At 38.7% G+C, this 22,364-nt stretch overlaps 1 protein-coding gene across 1 annotated transcript in view; it reads right to left on the bottom strand.

Moving 5' to 3' along the window:
• The window catches only part of Col4a6 (collagen type IV alpha 6 chain), a 281,502-nt gene that overhangs the window by 140,875 nt on the left and 118,263 nt on the right, over positions 1–22,364 (bottom strand). Inside the window, exon 3 of the mRNA XM_048796881.1 lies at positions 11,505–11,588. Within this exon, the coding sequence (XP_048652838.1) occupies positions 11,505–11,588 (84 nt within the window). The remainder of the gene's footprint in view (positions 1–11,504; positions 11,589–22,364) is intronic.

Genomic DNA, 22,364 nt, shown 5'->3' with positions numbered 1-22,364 from the left:
CTGTCTTCTACTCTACTGATCTAATTATTATTTTTTCTAAGAATATTTTTATTTATTTATTATTTTTATTTGTTCTTTTTAAATATACATAACAGTAGAGTGCATTTTGACATATTACACATATAAGGAGTATAATGTGATTTTTCTATTTATTTAAGCACTCTCCAAAGTTTAAGTCTCATCTCTACTGTGGGTTTCCTTTTCCCTATATGTAGGATGAAGGAGTTAAACTACATGATCACAAAGGTGATTTTCTGGCTCTAACATTTGTCCTGTGATACTAAGTGCCCTCCCTTTTTATGAGGTAAACATTTGGTGGGGAGCAAGGGACAGTTGAGGACTTCCAGTTCTGAAGCTGGGGCAAAATTCCCAGGCTGTGTTTGTTTCTGTGTTATGTCTGCTTCTTTCCATCTGGCTTATCCTACCACTAAGTGCCAAGGGTCACTCTGGTTTGGGTCATGGGGCAGCAGGTCCACCAAGTCAGTGGTTCAAGGCTACCCTGGGAATATCGTGGCTCCTACTTACTCAGCTGCCAGAGCCCTCTACCTCAGCAGCATTGCCTGACCCTAAAGGATCACCTGGAGCCTGCTGTGGGGCATATTGCATGTGGAAACAGGCACTGTTCTCAGGGCTCCCAAGGGTTGGGGATTTCTTGGAGGCGATGCAAAGAGTTCATGTTGACCTCAGGGTGGGATTGGGTTCTTCTCAGGAATCTGGGAAACTTGCATGGAGGCCCTGTGGGGGCTGATCAAACTGTGGAATTGGTTGGGAGTTCTTGTCATTAGACTGTACATGGGGAAGAAGGGCCCTGGCGCCTCATTTTATGGGGGATGGGGTATGAGTGAGGAGACAGGTGTCCTTCCTGCTCTCAGAGCTCAAGCTTGGTTTGGACTTGATTTAAAAGGCGAAACTCAGTGAGAAGTTAATTTCTTATTGTAGTAAAAGGAACTGGAGCCATGGGCCCCATTTCTGATAATGAATTGTACCAGGTCACTAAACTCCTTGTCACATGCCTCAAAAACTAGTTCATGTTAGGCACTGTGGAACTCTGCTCAGCCTCTCTCTGTTTCTTATCTGTGCCTTTGTGGTACATTTGTATTTAAAGAAAGAAGCTTGTGGGTTGTGTGGAGGTCAATATTAATATCTAGGTGGTATACAGTAAAATGCATTTTTTAGTGTGTGGAGTGCCTGCATGGGTTTTAAGAACAACAAATGTTGTTTTACATATGTGTAGCTTTTTCTTTATATATAGCCTCAGTTAATCATTCTTCAACTGAATTGCAAAGGCCATGTTTAACCCCTGGCTCTCATCCCTTCTTAAGCTTTGTGAAGTTTAAGACTGTTCTTAGAGCAAAGGGCTCCTGTCTGGGGAGCCTGTTTAGACCTGTCTCTTCCTTTTGTTTGCTTTCTTTTTGTCTCTCTCTGGGGAAACCTGGCTGCTGAACCCTGGTTACCCCTCATTCTGCTTAGGGCCCCACAGCATGTTTCTCCACAGCTCCTTCACTCATAGCTTTATTGGCATTCCCCCAGCAACATGTGAAGGGGGCAGTAATCACTGATTCGTGTCAGGTCTGTGAGGGAACCCAACTAAAGCAGTGGAATGACAAGTCACTACAATTACTTCAACTAGCAAAGACATGTACAGGGACAGAGACCATGATTTCTTTGATATGGATGATAACTAAACATATACATTAATCTCCCTGAGGGTGGAAAAAATGAACATTTCTTCTTCTCATTGGGTTTTCAAAAATTAACGAGTAAAACTATACTTATTTTAGCTGAGGATAAAAGGTATAAAAGATGCCACTGCAAAGCCAAGTGCCTTGCTCAGTCCACAGTATGAGCCTGCCACGCTCATAGCTAGTAATTCAGAGTAAGGGCATAATTCCAAGGCATCTGGCAGATTTTCCACTGGCCAAGCTTTAAAAATCTTTCTTTTATAAAACAATGACAGCCTTCATTCATGATGTCTCAAACCCTACCTTTTATTCAAAATCCCCACAACAAAATTTGTTGAATAGGAAATATATGCTCTTTCAGAAATCACTGAGTTGGTCTTTCTCCCTATAGTAACTGCTACAGGAGTTCTTAGTGTTATACAGAGAAAGAAATCTCACAGTCCTACCTCTGGAATCAAGTTGGGGTTGTCTCAGTGATGCAGGGTTTAGGATGGATTCACCTCAAGTGAGATCAGTAGGGAATAACCATTGAAAACACGAGTTTCTAAGGAGTTAGAGGAATGTCAGGGAAAGAAACCAGCACTGTCTTCCAGAAAAGTTTTAAAAATTCATCTAAAATGAAGACAAACCCCATCACCAAATCACGAGTCTGGGTGAATATGTTTGTATGTTCCAAAATAGAATCATTTGTAGAAACACAGCATCAGAGGAGCAGAAAATGCAAACTTTCCATTCTGTTGTGCTAGGGGATTTTGGACATTCCATTTAACCTCTAAAAATAGGAATAAGAATGTGGTGCACATCTGAAATCCTAGCAATTTAGGAAGCTGAGGCAGGAGAATCTCATGTTCAAGCCAGTCTCAGTAACTTAGTGAGACCCTCACCAACTTTGTGATCCTTTGTTTCAAAATAAAAAAAAAATAAAAAGTGTGGGGATATAGGTCAGTGGTACAGCATCCATGCGTTCAACTCCCAGCATTATCATTATTATCATCATAAAGAAAAAATTAAAAAATGGGCTGGAGATGTAGCTCAGTGATAAAGAGCCCCTGGGTTCAATTTGCAGTACTGAAAACAAATAAAATAAATATAGGAAGACTCTAGTATCTGCCTTTCTCTCACTTCAATCCACCCTGTATAACTCCCATCAAATTAATCTTTCTAAGGAAACATTTTTGTCATAATATTTTTAAAAGAGTTGGCTTCATCATTCCAGACCATACCAATCTCTCTGTTTGAGGTCTTTTGCTCTGCCATTCAAATTTTAAATCAGATGCAGTGCCAGGTAGTTAAACACTAGTGTGTGTATGTGTGTGTGTGTGTGTGTGTGTATACTCTCCTTGGAAAGAGCCTGGTGCTTGCAATATGTTGGCAATCCCCACAGTTCCTGCACTGACATTTAGCCCCCCAAGGGCTTTCTTAAATATTTGTCTAGTGAGCTTGAACCTCACACAACACAATGAAGAAAAATAAACTACAGAATATGGTCTATGACCTCCACCTCTCTAGATTTTTAAGTGGAGGTAGTCATTAAATAATTGGCCATGTGCCATATTTGTTAAAATAAAAGCCCTTTTGAAAAGATGACAGTGAAGCAAATTTCTGCAAAGCAATGCAGATTTCCCATTGACTTCTACTAGCTTGTAAGAGAGATGCTATGTAATTAATTTTGTTAAACATTCTTGGAAGACTTCCATCAACGCAAGTTTTTTCCAAATTAGACACCAGATGACTTCCCTGACATATATTTGGTAATCTCATCTCCACACTCTTCTAACTCCACTGTGGTGAACTTCCATATAGTGAGTGGCCTATATAAAGGGACAGACCTGCCTTAGAGCTATAAAAACTTGACATGATTCCTCACAAACCTTGCCATTTCAGATGAAAACCAGGCTTTTCTTAAGCATAGAGTTAATCTCTTTAACCTTTAAAAGACAGAAATATTAGAAAAACATTTTAAAACTCAGACAAAGATATAAACAGATCCTATACATGCAGTCAGGAGTTATTACTCACTGGGGAAGAAGAATAAAGGGAATTGATTTGATGATATCTGGTCTATGTCTTAGCACATTTTCTCCACTGAGTAAGTATTCCTCCATTCACAACAATGCAGCCACATTGAGTAATGCAGGAGCTGCGTTGATTACAGCCATGGGTTTAAGAGGCCATTTGACATGGTGAGAAGAATACTGAACAGGGAGACGGAATACTTGGTTCACATCCTCATTATGCCACTTACAAGAGACCTTAGGAAAGTCTCAAACTTTCCAAAACTTTCTTCTGAGCCTTTTCATATTGAAAGTGAGGGAAAGATCACTTATAGTCATGCCTCGAAGGTCTTTTATAACCCATGATGCGACATTTGGGGGCTGAATCCAACCTCCTAGGCTTATGATTGCATGATTTTAAAAGTTCTTTTGCTATTTATTATTATTAGCTAATATCTCAAGGCACAATACATACTTATAGCAAAATCTTTTGTTATGAAGAATGACTACAAGTCCATATTCCTGGTAGTCTCCTTAATTATTCTTGCATTACTTTTTGTGATTTCTCTTCATGTGTAATTAGATTGTCATTACTTTTACTTCATAATGAGGCTGATGAAAAAAATTATTCTATGGATAGAAGTGTGAGCTTTGGCACTTTCATGTACTTAGATTTTTAGTATTACATTCGATACATGGCTTATTCTTTTCAAATCACACTTCAGTGTCAGGAGCCTCAGTAGCAGCAATAGAGAAGCCACAGCAAGTGAGTTATGTCTGAGGCAGCTGACAAAGCAGCACTTGAAAGATAAGACATTGTCAAACATCACCCTTCATATCTCACTGAAACAGTAGAAAGCATGATAAGATACTCTACAGGCTAGGACCATCATGAGACAGTAACACTGTGTCTGACTTAGATCATGAGAGCAAGCGGATCCTTTGAGATCACATAATCCAAAGCCCTCATTTTACTTAGGGCTAAACTGAGAGCTCAAGAGAGGAAAGCACCAGCCTGAAGTCATCCAGTTGGCAAAGCTCAGTCATGATACTTAGATCTCTGGAGAGATAGAGCAGTGTTCTTGACCTCACAGCTATGTATTTATCTTCTCCTCCAGGTCCTTGGCTTCTCTTTAGCAGAAGCCTCCATCACTAGTGTGGAAAACATACTCCATATATCCCTTAATGTTCCAATATTATCAAATAAATGATTAATATCATCTATGAACATCTGTTGGGCTATGATTATATCTTGATGCACAGACACCAACTTTTTAACATTATCATCAATTATCCTGGACATAGATAATCATATTTAAATATATAGGGACACTTGATTTTCTACCTCCCTCCCTTACTGCCACCCAGTGGCTGCTTCCCTGTTCAGACACTTCTTACCAACTTTCCTCGTTCCTCCACAATGAAAAGGAACAAGGGAGACACAAGAACATCAATTTTGCAAAAGTTTAAGAGGCTTTAAGCAAAATGTTTGGTGTCCAGGAGAATGAAATCAGTATCTGAATGAAAGTTAGGGTTACCTTTGACCCACAATTATTCACGAATGTCCTTATCTTGAAGGAAGAATGAATTGCTGGTAGTAAAATAAAAACTTTTTGCCAAATCCCTTGCATTGGCAGCTACAGAGTAAGAAGTGATTGGGCAAAAGTAGAGGTCATAGTAAAAGGAACTCAGAGCAGTTAGGGAGAGCAGATTCCCAAAGCAAGCTATAGGAACCAGGGTGTGGAATAAAAATTGTGAGAAAATGACTACCTTGGCCCTTTGCCTTCTTTCAGCAGCTTTGAGCCCTCCTAGGCAGGAGACATCTATTGGCTTTATAGTGATCTAAGAAGCAACCCAGGATATGAAGGGTAGAGCGGCAACCACGCCCATGTAAAGTAGTTCAGTCAGTTAGTTAGTCTTTCATGGAATAGTGTGGAGTGCACACTGTCCATGCAGAGACCAAGAAGACCCAGTTTCTGCCTTTTAGTTGTTCACGAGATAGTGGAAAGCACACAAGTGAACAGTTTACTGCATGAGCAGAATGATAAGACAAGATAACCTTGGCCTTGGAAATCATGGCAAAGAGAAGTTTGTGTCTGGCTTTAAGGCATTCATAAAAGAAAGCAAGTTAGCAGGAAAAGGGTGGCATTGGACATATACGCACAGTACACATGGAGTGAATAACAGGTATAAAATCTGCAACATGTCAAATGACATGCCAGGTTCTGAGAACTGGAAATAGTTTAGTGCACGTGTGTGTGTGTGTGTGTGTGTGTGTGTAAGTGTGTGTGTTTGCTTTTTTTCTTAAAAAAACTTTTTTTGTCTTGTTTTGTTCTCTGTAGGGGAAGAGGGTTTCTAGTGATGAGAGGTAATGTTGAAGATGTGGTCAAGAGACAGGTCATGGAAGATTCTAATCTTACTAGAGTTAAGATTTCATTGTGGACCTGGGGTTGTAGCTCAGTGTTAGAGCATTGCCTAGCAAGTGTGAAGCACTGGGTTTGATCCCCAGCACCACATAAAAATAAATAAATAAAATAAATGTATTGTGTTCATTTATAACTAAAAACATTAAAAAATATATTTCATTGTGTAATCTATGGGGAGCCATTAAAGGATTTTAAGCAAGACTTTCATAATAATATTTTTGTTTTAGAAAGATTAAGGCAAAATAATGGGAAATGGGTGGGAGAGAATGAGATTAGAGGCTGGGAGATCTGGCTGGAAGCTATCACAGTAATCCAAGCAAGAAATGATATAGACTGGGTTGGAGGAATGAGAATGGAAAAATTGGATGGATTTGAGCTTGATTTAAAGACAAATGGAAAGGACTTGATGATGGTCTGGAGGTGATAGTGAAGAAGGGAAGAACAACTACATTTTCTGGCTTCAGTAACTGAGTACCTGGTGGTGCCTTTTGCTGTGATGGGGGAGACACATGTAGGACTTGGGGGCAAACATGTATGAAGGGGCTTGATGATGGAGTCGTGAGCAAGGCATGTTTGTGGTGCTGGTAAAAATACAAGTAGAGATATCCAGCAAGAAATGGACAATGTTGACCTGAAGTTAAGAATGTAGGTCAAGGGCTGGGGTTGTGGCTCAGTGGCAGAGCACTTGCGTAGCACGTGTGAGGCCCTGGGTTCAATCCTCAGCAAGACATAAAAATAAATAAATAAAATAAAGATTTGTGTCCAACTAAAAAATAAATACATAAAAATAGAACATAGGTCAAGCTAAAGCTTGAGATTCAGGAAACCACCTATGACTGGCCAACAATAAGTACTGGGATGAGGACAGACCCCTGGGGGATCCCAATCAAAGTATGAAAAGAATTAGAAAACATTATTATGAAATCCAAGGGAACAGAGAGTTTCAGGAGAGAAGGAGGTGTCTTGTGCAGCAGGAAGCTCAAGGAAGACAGAAGACAGAATGGAAATGTCCACTGGGTTTGGCAACAAATTGTTTAATGGTGACCAGTGTCAAAATTGAGGCAAACTTACAGAGAGATGAGCAGTACATGGGCAATGAAGGCATCAAGCTCATTTTCAGGCAGTTGTAGAAAGGCCCAGGCACCAGAGCAGGTCTTGGGCAACATGAGCTTTAGCTTTGAAGAAGCAGAGAATAAGGACATAGGTGTGTGTCATAAAGTGATTGGTCAGGGCAGGAGTGTGAGTGTGTGTGTGTGTGTGTGTGTGTGTGTGTGTGTGTGAGTGTGTGTGTACGGGACAAACAGGGAGGAGGAAAAGATGTACTCAGCAATTGCTTAATTCAGGAGAAAATGAAAAGACCTCTTGGTATCCATGGCATCAGTCAGTAATATAAGGAACACCAGCTGTTTTCAGGAGGAGAACAAATTGAAGAACTAGTGGTTAGTTCAACTGGGCTCTGGAATTCATGGGAAACACATTTTGTGGTAGAGAAGTGGGAGGCTGCAGGCAGAAGATAAGGAATTAAGAAACTTGGCCTTAATTTCACATGAAATTCTAGTCTCATATGCTCTCAAGCAAGGACATGGATTCTCAAGCCATAGAATGGGACAAATAGTCCTTATCTAATGGAGAATATAACATTCCCTATTTTTTTTTAAATTCTAGCACTGCTAGATTATGTGTGTTAATGCTACTTCAGATGCTCTGGATAATGAAGACTTTACCATGTTGTATATATAAAAACAAAAAACAAAACAGAACACTGCTAAAACAGGAAAAACTGAATATTGATGAAAACTGGGTTCAGAACAAAAGATACATCCCCCTTTCCTCCCTTCCTCAACTTCAGAGAAATACACACTGATGGAGTGTAATGCAGAGATAGCTTTCAGATCCAGTAGGTGAAAAAGGGAAGAATTACAATGTCAACCTAAAATGTTCTGTTCGATCAAAGAACAGGGAAGAAATACCAGACAAGAGAGCAGCTCAAAAGAATGATTCTTTCAGATAAAACCTATGTCCACGAAAGAAAGAAAACTGAAAGTCAAATATTAAATCCGAATCTGAATGTCCAAGAGAGAAAACCCTTTATTTAATTCTAGGAGGTATATCATCTTTTAAAGTTGCCATTCTCTTAAAGTAAGCTAAATAAGATTTAACTAACAGTCTGGTGACATTGGGCAAGTCACTTATCCATTTATTTGTTGCATATAGATAGTATATAGCCCCTGAAAGGTGCACTGTGAGGCTTTGGAAAGTGAAAACTAGTGTACCAACATCAGGCAAGAGCTTTACCAGGCAGGACATACCTTGGAGAAATCAGTTTGAGAAAGATTCAATCAAAATGGTTTGAATTGCAGCTTGCTGGAGTGCTAGGTGTTGTGTAAATGTCCCAGTCAGTTCAAGAGGACTTTGGCAAAGGAAAAGTACATACTGCCCAGCAAGCTATGTGCTTGATGTCTCCCTAAGGCAGGAGACAGGCCTGCCAAGGGCTTCAGCATTGCTCAGGAGTGACCCAACCTTTTGTTCCTCTCCCAGCTTGAGAAGAACAGCTTGAAATCCAATGGGGCCCTCTGTTCAGCTAAGGAAAACAGTCTCAAATCTTTCTAACAACTGCACAAAGGGGTACAGAGGGGCAGTTCTGCAGGGTCAATAGTGCTGTGGCTAGTTTAAACACTACCAATTGGCCCTGGGAACGTAGGAGGGAAAGGAAGATGACTAAATGGGATCTGGCATCATGCAACATGTTCACATTTTGCCTCATGAACACCAGCCCCCTTATCTATTTGGAAAACAAGACAGATATTCTTGCTCTTGATTCATAAAATACAAATTGGCGTGGTTTGATAACCTTGACAAATGTTCTCAGAAACTTCAGACTTCACAAATAAACTTTTAGGAACATGTTTAATCGCATAGAGGTTGTCTTTTAAATTCTAAAGGAAAACATTCTGAACAGCAATCTTCCATTTTCCTCCACCTCCTACCCCTTCAGTCACTTATCTCTTTCCAAAAGAGAAGCTAGACTTGGGCTCCAGATGTTTGGAACCCAATTGGGGGCTCTTCATGGAGTAAATCTACTGCTCTCCATCTTCAAAAATCCAAATCGCAGCCTGGGGTTAAACAATGAGGTCATTATAAGACATGTTTGCCTGATGTAGTACTGATCTGTGGTTCAGATATAGACTTTCTATTTTTAATGGACCCCCAAATCAAAGAACAGTTCAGAGCTTCTTCTGAGTTTCCTGGTTGTTGGGTCTGATTAGCCATCTCTCTTGCCATAAGACATCAGGAAATGTTCCTTTGTGTCAAATCTCAAATTGCATCTGCTTCCAGTTGGATCATTTTTATTTGCTCTATCTTTGCAGAGCTAAAGCCAAAAGGAATCTTCATGTAGGACAGTAGTTAAAGGATTTGTCCAGTGAATTCACAGAAGAAATACCCACTTCCAATGAAGATGTGAAAAGATGCTTAAACTTACGTACAGTCAGAGAATGGGATGATTTTCATTCATCATATTTGCAAAATATCAAGTGTTGGCAAGGGTAAAGAAACATGGGCACTCATTTACAATGCTAATGGGTATATGAATTGGAACATACTTTGTGGGGCCATTTGCCAGTAGCTTTGAAAGTTAAAAATGCTTGTTTTATTATTCTGATCCTTATTATCAACTCAGAGATGAGTATAAGAAGTCCTGTTCAAATATTTCCACTATAACATTGACATTTTATAAAATAATAAAAATTCAGGAACAACTTGAGTGCCTAGTAAAAGGGGGATGGCTGAATTAAACTATGGGATAGAAGAAAAGATTTTAAAGACATAGTAAGTGGGAAAAAAAGGCCCAGAACACACACACACACACACACACACAACTCACATGATTCTATTTTGGAAATAAAACCATATAAATACCTTCATTTTCTGGTTTTATTTCCAAAGTAGAATAATAAATGACATTATATAAATGATATATGGCATTTCACTTTGTACTGCTTACATGCTAAGAATGCATTTGTAAGTAGAACAAATAAAAAAATAAGAATAAAAAAGAATGCATTTGTATATTTATTATATTTGTATATTTATTTATTTTTCCTGGTTGTAGATCAGAGTCAAAGGCATGAGCCTTGGTGGCTACAGTGAACATTGCTTCCCTTGGGGGCAGTAGTGGGTAAGTGAGTGAAGTAAACAGGTGAGAAATCAAAGGACCCAGGTAATAGCCAGGAATCTGTCATCAATTTGCTTTGTGACCCCAGGAAGTCATTTTCCTTCTGAGTCTTCTCTCTGTAAATCAGTGGCAAGATAAGAAGCTCACTAAGATGCCTTCCCTTTTTGATATTTTATGATTCTCTAAGTCTGTGTCTTTAATGTATAATAGGTCTGATCCTTTTTGATGAAGAGGTGGCTTTTTATTCTCTTCCTTCAAATTCTGGCATAGTTTGACATTTCACTGTACTGCAAATGGCAGATAATGAAAGAGAAGGTGGATCGGTCACCATGTTCCCTGTTAGGCTATGTTTTTGAAGGTTCGGTTGACCTATTTATGCTACTACCTTCCTTTGACAGTGGAAGCTCTTTGGCTTTTTTGAGTGTGATGAGAGTGCAAACACAATTCTGAAAGTTGAAAGATATGAATTCTACAGGGTGATCATAAATTATGAATATACATACATATGTTTAATATATTAGACTGCCTTGAATACTTTTTCTATGTTATACTAAAGGATACAACTTTATTCAGTGAAAATCAGAGATGTAATTCATTGGGGGGGCTGAGAATTTACAGGAATTGATGTAAGTGTTGTGTCAACATATTGTGTTTGTTGCAATTTATACTACAATTTGTGCATAGTTAATGAATATGTCAAAATGTTTTAAAACATATTTTATGTAGTACTGATAAGCCATTCTCTATGTATTGTTACTTATATTTTGAGACTTTATGGCTATCCTGTACTCCTGATTCTGTCTCTAACAAGTAGGGTTAATTTGGATAACTCACACCTCTGTAGATAATAATTGGACCACCTGTTGCCCAGAGCAGTAGGGAAAAACCAAGTGGATATAAATGAGTTATGAAAATTTGTACATATCTACAAACATTATCACAATCTGCTTGTGCACAATCTGATTGACACTTGGAAATACTCTGATGAAACTGGGGAAACCTTGGCATTAAGTCAATGAAGGAAGACTACTCTTGGTCCCTCAGAGACTTTGACCAATCTTGTTCTATCTGTCATTAGTTAGCAAAACTCCTTCCAGCTGACCCTCCTCACTTTGCTTGTTCCATGAGGTCAGAAGAATAAATTCTAAGCAATTTAATTCTAAAGAAAACAGAAAGCAGCTCCCCCCACATGACTATTTGTCTTTCAACAATGACATCAGTGACTTACTCTCGCTCCCTTCTCAGGAGAACATTTACAGCTCCCACTGCAGTCTTGGCCCCCGCATGGCTTTCCATAGGAGTTCTTCTCTCCCTGTTAAAAAAAGAAAAAAAGTTACTATAGCATGTGAACCGAGAAAGAATTGCCCCAGGGAACTTAACCCTTAGCTACACTCCTCCTAACAAAGTAAATTTGAAGTTGACTAAAGATTTCATCTTCTGGTGTCATTATTTGAAAGAAAAACTCATCTTAAACTAGTCTCCCCTTAGGTCAGGTCTATATCTCACCAAATTGCCAGTTTGGTAGCTGCTTTGTGAACTGTGATTCAGACATTGCCTTTTTTGGTAGAAATTCTAGTCACAAAATACAAGAGAATTTTTTTACACAGGGCTGGTGTGAAAACAGGTGTACAGTAACTTATGGGTTTGCATTCACTGAGGGAACAGTAGCTGTAGGAGAGAACCTAGGAGAAATTCAAGTGCTAGACATGTAGTGAAGATGAAAATGGCCACCTTGCACTCTGTTCTCATCTTCCCAGGCTCCATTTGTGCACACCATTCAAACCGTATAGTGGCATCCCATCCCCAATGAGTCAAATTCAAACTCTTCAGGTGATATCATATAGTATCACCCAAACTCTTCAACTTCATTTTCCCCCTCTCCTGCTTGATGATGATGATGATGATGATGATGATGATGATGATGATTAGCTGAATTTCTACAAGGCCATCACATGATCTGACATATACTCTGACTTTGTCCAACCTCACCTCCTCATTCTCTCCCTGGCTCACTCAAGCTTCAACTGCTTCAGTGAGCATTCATTCAGTGAGCATTTTAAAATATCAAGCCTGTTCTTGCCACAGCACATCTGTACTAGCTGTTACTACTTCCTGGAATATTTTCCCTTTGATTTTTTTAAATTGGTGGCGTCTTTTCATCATCCAGGTCTCAGTTCAATGGTCCCTTCTCAGAGAAGCCATTCCTGACCACTCATCTTCAGGAAGACCCCATTACTTCCAATCATATCCCTTGTACTTTTTCATCATTAGATATTTAGTCCTGGACCACTAGAATGCTAACTCCATTAAAGTAGGACTTTTATCTGTCTTGTCCAATATTGTATCCCCAATGCCTACAACAGTGGATGTTACTAAAGTAAAGTTTGATGATCACAGAAGTAGAGCTATGATTTGAACATAGGTTTGACTGACTCCAAAGTCTTGAACTTCACCTCTATGTTTTAGTGTTTTCTAAGACCTCTCTATACCAGAGCCTCAATACAAGACTCCAAACTAAGGGAAACTGCCATTCTGACCCTATCCACCTTGGGAAAAAAAGCAAAACATAAATTCTAACTAATATCTATAACAAGAACTTTATCTCTGGGATGGATTTAGTATTATCCAACTTTTTTGTTTAATGTTGGTCATTTTTTTTCCAACGAGAAAGGCATATTTATGAGCCAGCCTCACACTTAATCATTCTTGCCTCTGTGTACTGTGTGCTTTTTCCTGATTCCAAGGGATCACTGTGAATTTCTCAGATGGTCTCTTATCTCTTTAGACATTCCCACAATACTTTATCACCACAGCACTTCAGTAATAAGGTAGTGATGGCAGAGCTATGACAAAATATTGCTATTTTAGATTCCAAACACCTTCCTTATATGAGATATTTTATCTCTCTTCTATGCCTTTGACATGCTAAGTGCTATTGTACACTTCCCAGTTTGCCCTCCATTTTACAGTATATAGGACGAGCAAGTTTTTCATAAGGGTGAGATCAAGAGGTGCTCTGGGAGGAGGAAGCTGGGAGCTGGCACAGAATAAAGAACAGAAAGAGCAACATTGAATTTAACCTTCATATTTGCCATCACTTTATCTGATGTTGAGTACTATATTGCTTGGGATTATGGATCATTTGCAATGGCTTCTCCATACATATTTGTATTTTCCAAGCAGTCTTCAATGAATGAGTATATTAGAGGAAAATAGAGACATGTTATTAAATGATAAAAGACACCCCTTTAAGAGAGAGGACTCAACAGGTGTTGCAAAATTTGAAGTGGAATCTGTTTGTATGTATGGCCTACTTCCAAATAGTGTCTCTGTGGGTATTCAATAAAATTGGCATATAAAAAAAGAATAAGCAGGATTATAGGGGATCAATTTCGTCTATCATAGAATAAAAGTTTCCAGATCTTTAGTATGGAGGAAGAAGACTGGAGGCAAGGGGGTTGGATAAAACAAGAAAAATAATCCCAATGTCAAGAGCTGAGCAAAAACATAGGGAATTTCTGCTAGAGGTGTTTCAGGAATTCACCAGAACACGGAGGCTGACACCTTCTTCCTAACAGACAGGAAGTCATTACTGTCCTCTGTCACTTAAGAAAGTAACTAGAGAAGCCCTACTGGCCAAAAGGCAATTTCCTGTGATGATAGCCCTGGCAGTTTCCCCAGGAGTATTCAATTACAGTGAGGTGGGTGGGGTAGAGTAGTTTTCAGGGAACATGACCAGACCAGGCCTCCTGCTCTGTCCTGACTTGCCTGGGGACACTCCAACCCCTGCTTAAGCAGGCCATGGTGCTGGAGTCATTCCCACCTTAAAATGCTATCCCCTTCCTTTCAAAATCCAACTGTCCTTATACCCATAGAAAATCAAAACTGGAAAGGCCTTGGAAGATCACCTAATACCGTGGTTCTTAACTCTATCAGACCAGCACGTCATTTTTATTACAGTCATGTATTAATCTGCCTTGTCATCCTAAAAAGAAATTCATAAGAAGGTATAATAAATATTCAAGCAATAATTTTAAAAGCACACAATATTACCTAATTATATTGCAAAGAAAACCAAAAGGAAAGTCATTTATAATGAAACAATATGTATTTCAATATTTAAAAGTTCATCCATGGCTATATGAGAAAACATAATGAAGTAGTCAGAGGCTAGCATTTCTACACAGAAACATCATGAAAGCCACAGCCTGCTGAAACAGAATAAATGACATTGGGTTGTGGTATTGGTGATTCAAGTATCAGGAATGCAGTTAGATTGGTGCAGTGATTCTCTGAAATGTGAATAACTCATGGTCATGTTCTGGAAGAAAATTACAGTCTTCCCTTTATGTTACTAGGTTGTTTTAATCAGGAAAAATAAAACCATTAAAAATTCACTTCAATATGTAAAATGTAATCACATTCTAGACTCAGACAATTATAAAGTTTTCACCTCCATGAATGTCTAGAGTCTAGTAGGGTAGGATGGAGTTCAATACTTTGTAGTGTATAGAACATCTATCATTTAAGGCCCCCACTTATTAAATGCCTCTCTTGCATTTGAACAACCAAATATGTCTCATAATTTCCAAAATACCTCCTGAGGTTATACCACTGTTCTACTCCAAATCATCCATTTTACAGATGAGAACAATGAAGGAAATTACTTTGGTCTGGATCACACTGCTAGTGAGTAGACCCCAGCACTTCCGAGTCTAGTGCTATATTCTTTCCACTAGTCCATATGTCTCTATTCCGGGTTCAAGGTCCATTTCTGCCATGACCTCACCAGCTCCAGTGAAAATCCACAGCACTCATTAAATGTCCCATTCAATGGGTAAACATCCCATTTTCTAAGGGACAGTCTTTGTACAGCTGAGAGTCTTGTTTCCTCATCCAGACAGCTTGGTCTATAATGGAAAATCAACCTACTTTATCTCTTCGTATATCCCCACATTGTTAAAGAGGCAAAACTATGTTCTAGCTACTACTTGAGGCAGTATACCTTAGTTAAAATTATAAGTTCTGGAGCCAGCCTATACAGGTTTAGGTTTAAATAGCAACTCTTAATATTTCCGATTGTGTGAACTTAGGCAAGTGACTTACCTCCCTGAAACCCAATTTTCCCATATATAAAATGGAGATGCCAAGAATATTTGTAGTATTGGGTTTGACTGGGAGATACAAGGAATGCAAAGCATTGTGGTAACTCACTATATGCACTAAATGTATTACTTTAACATGCCAGACTACTCAGCATTTCTGCAACACTCTGGTCTCGTTTGTAGCCAATTATCAAATGGTATGAACTGTTATTGCTGTGCCAGTTTGTCTATAACTGATGTCCACTCTGCTTGGTCAGAATGTCCACTTGGATTTACTGTTGTCTATACCTAATTGCCAAATATCTGTGAGAGGTTACCAGGGATAGGACCCAGGGATGCTCTACCACTGAGCTATACTCCCAGCCCTTTATAATTTTTAAATTTTGAGACAGGGTCTTGCTAAATTGCAGGAGCTGGCCTCAAACTTGTGATTCTTCTGCCTCAGCCTCCTGAGTTGCTGGGATTATGGGTGTGTACCACCGTGCCCAGACTGATTGCTAATTTTTGTTTTTAGATAGGGTATCTCTAAGTTGCTTTAGGGCCTCACTAGACTGTTGAATTTGGTTTTGAACTTGCAATCCTCCTGCCTTAGCCTCCCAAGTTGCTGGGATTATAGGCATGTACCACAGTGCCTGGGCCCCAATTGTCAAATGTTTTTTTTTTAAATATATTTTTAGTCGTAGTTGGACACAATACCTTTATTTTATTTATTTATTTTTATGTGGTGCCAGGCCGCGCACATGCTAGACAAGTGCTCTACCACTGAGCCACAACCCCAGCCCGTCAAAAAATTTTAATGTCACTTTTATCTCACACACTTATTTCCTTCCTGATTTTTTTTTGGCCAAAATGCTTTCCTACCTGATTTTCCCATTTACCATAAACCAAATTTCTATTCATTTTTCAAAACCTTGGCCAAAACACCCTTTTCTTGGCAGAGATGTCCCCAAGTTCTGCCTCCCTCTCAGCAATTTCAGGCAGAAGTTCTTGTTCTCTCCTCTTTGCTGATAATGATTTGTTAGACTTTACTCAATCTATTTGGTTCTTCCATCAGACTTGGATCAAGACTATGACTTACTCTTCTCTACCTGACACAAGCAGGTAAAGGAATGTGAAATAATTGCTCAGTTACAAGTGTTAGATTAGCAAAAGCTATGATTCTCCGTGTCCCCTTAGTTTCCTGAAATAAAGAGTTAAATCACAGTATCCCTTCCACTGAACAATACATTTTTCTAGTCATCAACAGTGCTTTCTGCTATGAGTGGTGGCAGGGGTGACAATGATATAAAAGATAACCCAGGAAGCAACAGATTGGATGTAAGCAGAGCTTAGCATGGTTTGCAAAGCTCAGTTATCTTCATGAGCAGTTTGTTCCAGAAGCTTGGGTCATAGAAGGCTGGCTGTGTAACATTTTATTTTGACCATCCATTCAACAAATATTTATTAAGCACCTACTACATGAACATGCACTGTAATAGATACGGGTGTAGAGCTATGGCCATAATTGAAACCAAGTCCCTGTTCTCGGTGTTTATAATCCAAATGGAAGATACAAAATAAACAAATGTTATGTACCTACTTGTCAGATGATATGTGCTTTGGAAGAGAATAGATCAAATTATGAGGAATAGGAAGCATTGGGGCCACAATATTATTTTTTATAAGAAAGTCAGAAAAGGTCTTGATTAAGAGGTGACTTCTGAGCAGAATACTGTTCCTCAAAGCTCAGTCTTTGAAGCAGCATTATCAGCCCCAGAAACTTGTTAGAAATGCAAATTCTTGCCTACTCCCAGATCTACTAGATCATACACTTTAGAGTTGGGGCTTGGATCTATGTTTTTACAAACCCTTCAGTTGATCCTGATGAAAACTAACATTTGAGTAACACTGCTGTAAAAAAAAAATGGGGGAGCAAGCTATGTAGATAACTGGGGAAAGAATATTCTGGCAAAAGTAAAAGCAAGTACCAGGGTAATCAGTGAGAGACTGTGCTTGGGGTTTTGGCTAAATAACAAGGAGGCTAGAGTGCTGGAATGAAGAATGGGGCAGATGGTGAATCCAGAGATGGAGCAGGGCCCAGATCATATAAGCTTGTATAAGCCACTTTATGAACTTTGCCTATGGAAAGTCATTGAAAATTTTTGAACAAGAGTGATATCAACTTATTTACATTTTAAAGTAGATCACTCTACCTGCCATGTGAAGTATAATGGGGCAAGGGTGAAGGAAGAAGGCCACTTAAGAGTCTGTGGTAGTCCAGCAGACAGATAATGGTCACTTGAACCAGAGGGGCAGTTGTAGAGTCTGGAAGAAGTGGGCGGGGGGGGGGGATTCTAGATTTCTTTTTGCAGTGCAGGGGATTGAACTTGTGCATGCTATACAAGTGCTCTAGCACTGAGTTCTCTATCACTCAATCAGGCCTTCCTGATAGATTTGAAAGTAGAACTGCTAGTATTTATGGATGCATTGGTTATGGGATGTGATTGAAATAAGGGCTTAAGGGATGACTCCAAAATTTCTGTACTAAGCAACTAGAAGAATGTGATTGTAATTTATTCAGATGGTGAAAATTCTCAGAATTATTGACTTGTTGGGGGAAGTGTATCAGAGATTCTGAGTTTAAAAATTTTTTTTGTAGTTATAGATGGATACAATACCTTTATTTTATTTGTTTATTTTTATGTGGTGCTGAGGATTATGCTAGGCAAGTGCTTTGCCACTGAGCTACAGCCCTAGCCTAGGAATTCTGGTTTTGAGATGTCTGTTAGACATCTAAATGGAGAAATTGAGTAAATAGCTCACTATGGAAGTCTGGAGTTCAAGCGAGATGGCTAGCTTGGAAATGTACATATGGTGCCTTAGCATAGACTTAAAAATGCTGTGGTAACAAACACCAAACCTCAATGGTTTAATACAACAAAGTTTTATTTCCCACTCATGTCACAATCCAATGAAGGATCAGTAACTGTTTTTCAAAGATGATTCTTTGAAGGATTTCTACGCCTCTTTTGTCTAGCAACTCCACTATCTCAGATGTTAGTACCTGTACTCTTTTTTATTAATTACAAAAAAGTTTAGAAGTGCTGGGTAATAAATCCACAGCCTCACACATACTAAGCAAGCACTTTTAGTATCTGCTCTTGATTCCAGATGACTGTGATGAATGTATCTCTCATGCTTATATTTCTCTTAACAAGAACCAGGCAGCTTGAACAATGTAACATCATGAAAAGCAAGAGAGAATGTTGATTATATAGTTATGGCCATCTCTCCTACTATTGGTATATAAATCCATGAGTCTAAGATATGATTACCAAGGCAGTGAGCATAGGTGAAGGGAAGAGAAGACATTCTTATAAGAATCACTAAGGTACTTCAATGTTAAGAAAATGTGAGGAGGCACCAGAGAAGGAGTCTGAGAAAGTGGATCTAGTGAAAGTATTAGATAATTAAGACAGAGGAAGGAGTTCTGGAAGGCAAGTGAAGAAAGTGTTTCAAAGAGATGAGTGATAACTGTGTTAAATTGGTCACAGGTCAAGTAAGATTAGCTATGGGAGCATACCAATGGATTTAGCAATGTGGTAGTCTGGACTAGGGAAATATCAGTGGGTTGGTGGGGCTAAAATCCGGATTGAAGTGAATTCAATGGGAAGTGATAAGTTGGAAACTAGATGCTATGGTTTAAATCTAAAATATCCCCCCCAAAGTATCATATAATTGGAGATGGGATTTGGGGGAAAGTGATTGGATTAATCCACTGCATCAGTGGATTAATCCATTGATGGATGAATAAACTATTGGGAGGTGAGACCTAGTTGGAGAAAACAGGTCCCTGGGGGCATGCTAAGGAAGGGTTTATCTTTTCTCTGGCCCCCTTTTTCTCTCTGCTTCCTGGATGCCATGAGCTGAGCAGCTTTCTTCTATCACACCCTTCAGTCATGATATTCTGTCTCACCTCAGTCCCAAAGAAATGGAGGTGACTGACCATGGACTGAATCTTCTGAAACCATGAGGTACAATGGATTTTTCCTCCTCTAACTGTTCTTGTCAGGTATTTCTGTCTCAGTAATGAAAAGCTGACTAACATACTAAGAGAAATCCAGTATAGTCGATTATTTCCAGGAGTAAAAGAAAGGGGAGAAATGGTACCATAGCCAGAAAGGGATATTGGATTGAAATAATGCTTTTTTTAGGATTGTAGAAAACAAATGTGCAAGTATTTTGAGGAAAAACGTGTTGATACAGGAGAGAGAGGAGAAAATTTGGGGGGTAATTTTAAGCAGAGAATGTAGTGTCTCATACACAAATTAATGGAATGTCCTTAGATAAAGGCATGGGAAGTTTATCCACAGTGACAGTGTGAGAAGGCAGAATATGTGGATACAGATACAGGTAGGTTGGTTGGTGTGGAAGTAAGACTGTGAGGAAGTTCTTTCCAGCAAAGCATGAATCAAGTTCAAGAGTTTAGAATTAAGAATGTAGGAAAGATAAAGTGTGAAATGGTCAGTTAAGATGGTAGGAGAATGTATCAGCTAAGGAAATGTGGTAGGACTGCAAAGCAGCTCTGAAGGTCCACTTGAGATTGATGGTCATGCATTTGAAGGAATAACCAGTTATCAATACTGTAATACTTTGTTCAGATGTATGAGTAAAGATTCAGATTAGAGGATGAGCTGCATTTAATCAGTGTTGGGGTCTGCTAATGATAAAGGAAAGAAGAGGGGAAAGGGAATCAAAGGTATATGGAAAAGTGCTGGACTGTGAGTCTTGAGGTTCCTAAGAAGAGATATAAGAATAGGCAGTTTGTAAAGGGCAGTAAAAAGGTAGTAGGATCAGTGGATGATTGATCCTGTGGGGGTGAAGAGATGCATGGATTTTAGGAGTGAGACTGTGTCTCAGAAGAAAGAAGGGGAAGTAATGGAAAGAGGTTAGGGCCTGTTAGTACTTTACATAGTGCAAAACAAGATAGTCCATGGAATATAATAAATGTTTCTTGAATTATCCCACTAACTGGTTATTGAAATGGATGTTCAACCCTGGTTTCAAACAATATAACAAAACAATAATATTTTAATAACATAGGCTTCTTCAAAATACTTTTCACACTGAATCTCATTTGATTTTTCTACCACCAATCTAAAATAGATATTTTGATTGTATGTGTATGTAGTGACATAGACACAAAACAATATTACAATGATTAATTTATATCTTTGCCTGCCATTTTTTACATTAACTTCCTTTGAGATAAAGACCTTGGTTTGTTCAACTATAAGACAAATCAATTTAAATCCTCTAGGCTTCAATTTTCTGCACTATAAAATGGAACAATATTTTACTTTGCAGGGTTTTGTGAAGTTAAAGGAAATAATGTCCCTAGTAAAGTGCTTGGCACATACAGTGTGCTCAGTGTTAGCTGGTATGATCTATGATTGTAGTATCTAAAATTATGAAGGAAGATATTTAATAGGTGCTCATTCAAAGACCAATTCACATTTAAACATGAGGAAATGGAGTCTCAGTTGTTAAGTGAGTTCCTCAACATAAGAAGTCAAGTACCAGAATTGGAATAAGAAACCAGTTATCCTCTGCCTTTTTTTCCCCCAACAGATTTGTTGCCACTAATTCCACTAATTAGCCTGAAACTGAGAAGTAAGGAAAAACAATAGAAATATTGTGAATGATGCCCTTTTGTACACTTTTTCACACTATTAACTTTGCTTACTTTACAATATTACTTGTACTATTTGTATACTTTCTAAAAAAATCTTCACATGACTCTCATAACTACTTTTGAAACAAAAAAGGAAGAATTTTTATATGCCCATTTTCTTCTTTTAAAATTTAATTTATTTTAATTAGGTATATATGATAGCAGAATACATTCCATTCTCTAGATTAAGAAAAAAATCTAGAGTTTTGGAGAGTTGGTGTCATTTGCTATTTAAATGACAGTATGAAGGCTCAAACCAGGGCTTCTCTTTTCAGTGCGCAGCTAAACATCTAAAAGGGAAAAATAGCACAAGATGCTGAGATACCCTTTCAAGATCTTCATTCCCTGTTGCTGGCATCAGGGTATGGAAATCCAGAGGGGCCTCTGTTGTTCTATAAAAACTGTTTCTGAGGTCACATTCGTAATAATGGTTATCACGAGCATCTTCTATGCATCTAGCCAAGGAGTTAACTTTTATCTCACTGGACTGTCCCAGTTACTGAGGTGGGCACTATTACTGTCATCATTTTACAGATGAAGAAACTGAGGCTTAAAGGGGTTATGTAGTCAGTCAGCTGGAGAGTGGCACAAATTCAAATCCAGTTTTGACTCAAATCTTAGAACTCTTCCACTAAGCCAGGTCCCCTTTAGCATCATCCTAGTTTTCTGAACTTTATGCTAGTAGTACAGAGTATCTGACTTGACTTTGAGCAATTCTAAAACAAAGCCCATTTTTGAAATATAAACAAACACAGACATTAAACCAAGCTGGGTTCTGTCCCACATTTGATGTTCATTTAAGTTTTAAGAACATCTCCCTGTGAGTTTATGAATGAAAGACTCTGAGAAGGAAGTCATCTGTGGGAGCTGGCTCCCTGCCAGGTGGGACTTGTCACCTCCCCCCCTTTAAGTAAGAAGCTGACACCAGACATTGCTGAGTAGTTCAGGAAGGCATTTTCCCTCCAACATCTGCTCAACTGTGTTTGCACCATACACAAACATAACTGACAGGGTCAGGGAGTGGGAGAGGAATAATAAGCATGCTGTATTTCACTTGAAAAGCATGATGATACAGTATTGTCCAGGTAGAACTTAAAGTAAATTCACCAGGGGTTGGGGCTGTAGCTCAGTGGTAAAGCGCTTGCTTCACATGCGTGAGGCACTGGGTTGGATCCTCAGCACCACATAAAAGTAAATAAAGATACTATGTGTTCATCTGCAACCATATATATATATATATATATATATATATATATATATATATATATAT

The sequence above is a fragment of the Marmota marmota genome, unplaced genomic scaffold (genome assembly GCF_001458135.2).
Source record: "Marmota marmota marmota unplaced genomic scaffold, marMar, whole genome shotgun sequence".
Classification (NCBI taxonomy): domain Eukaryota; kingdom Metazoa; phylum Chordata; class Mammalia; order Rodentia; family Sciuridae; genus Marmota; species Marmota marmota.
This window is presented reverse-complemented; position numbering and strand designations above follow the sequence as displayed.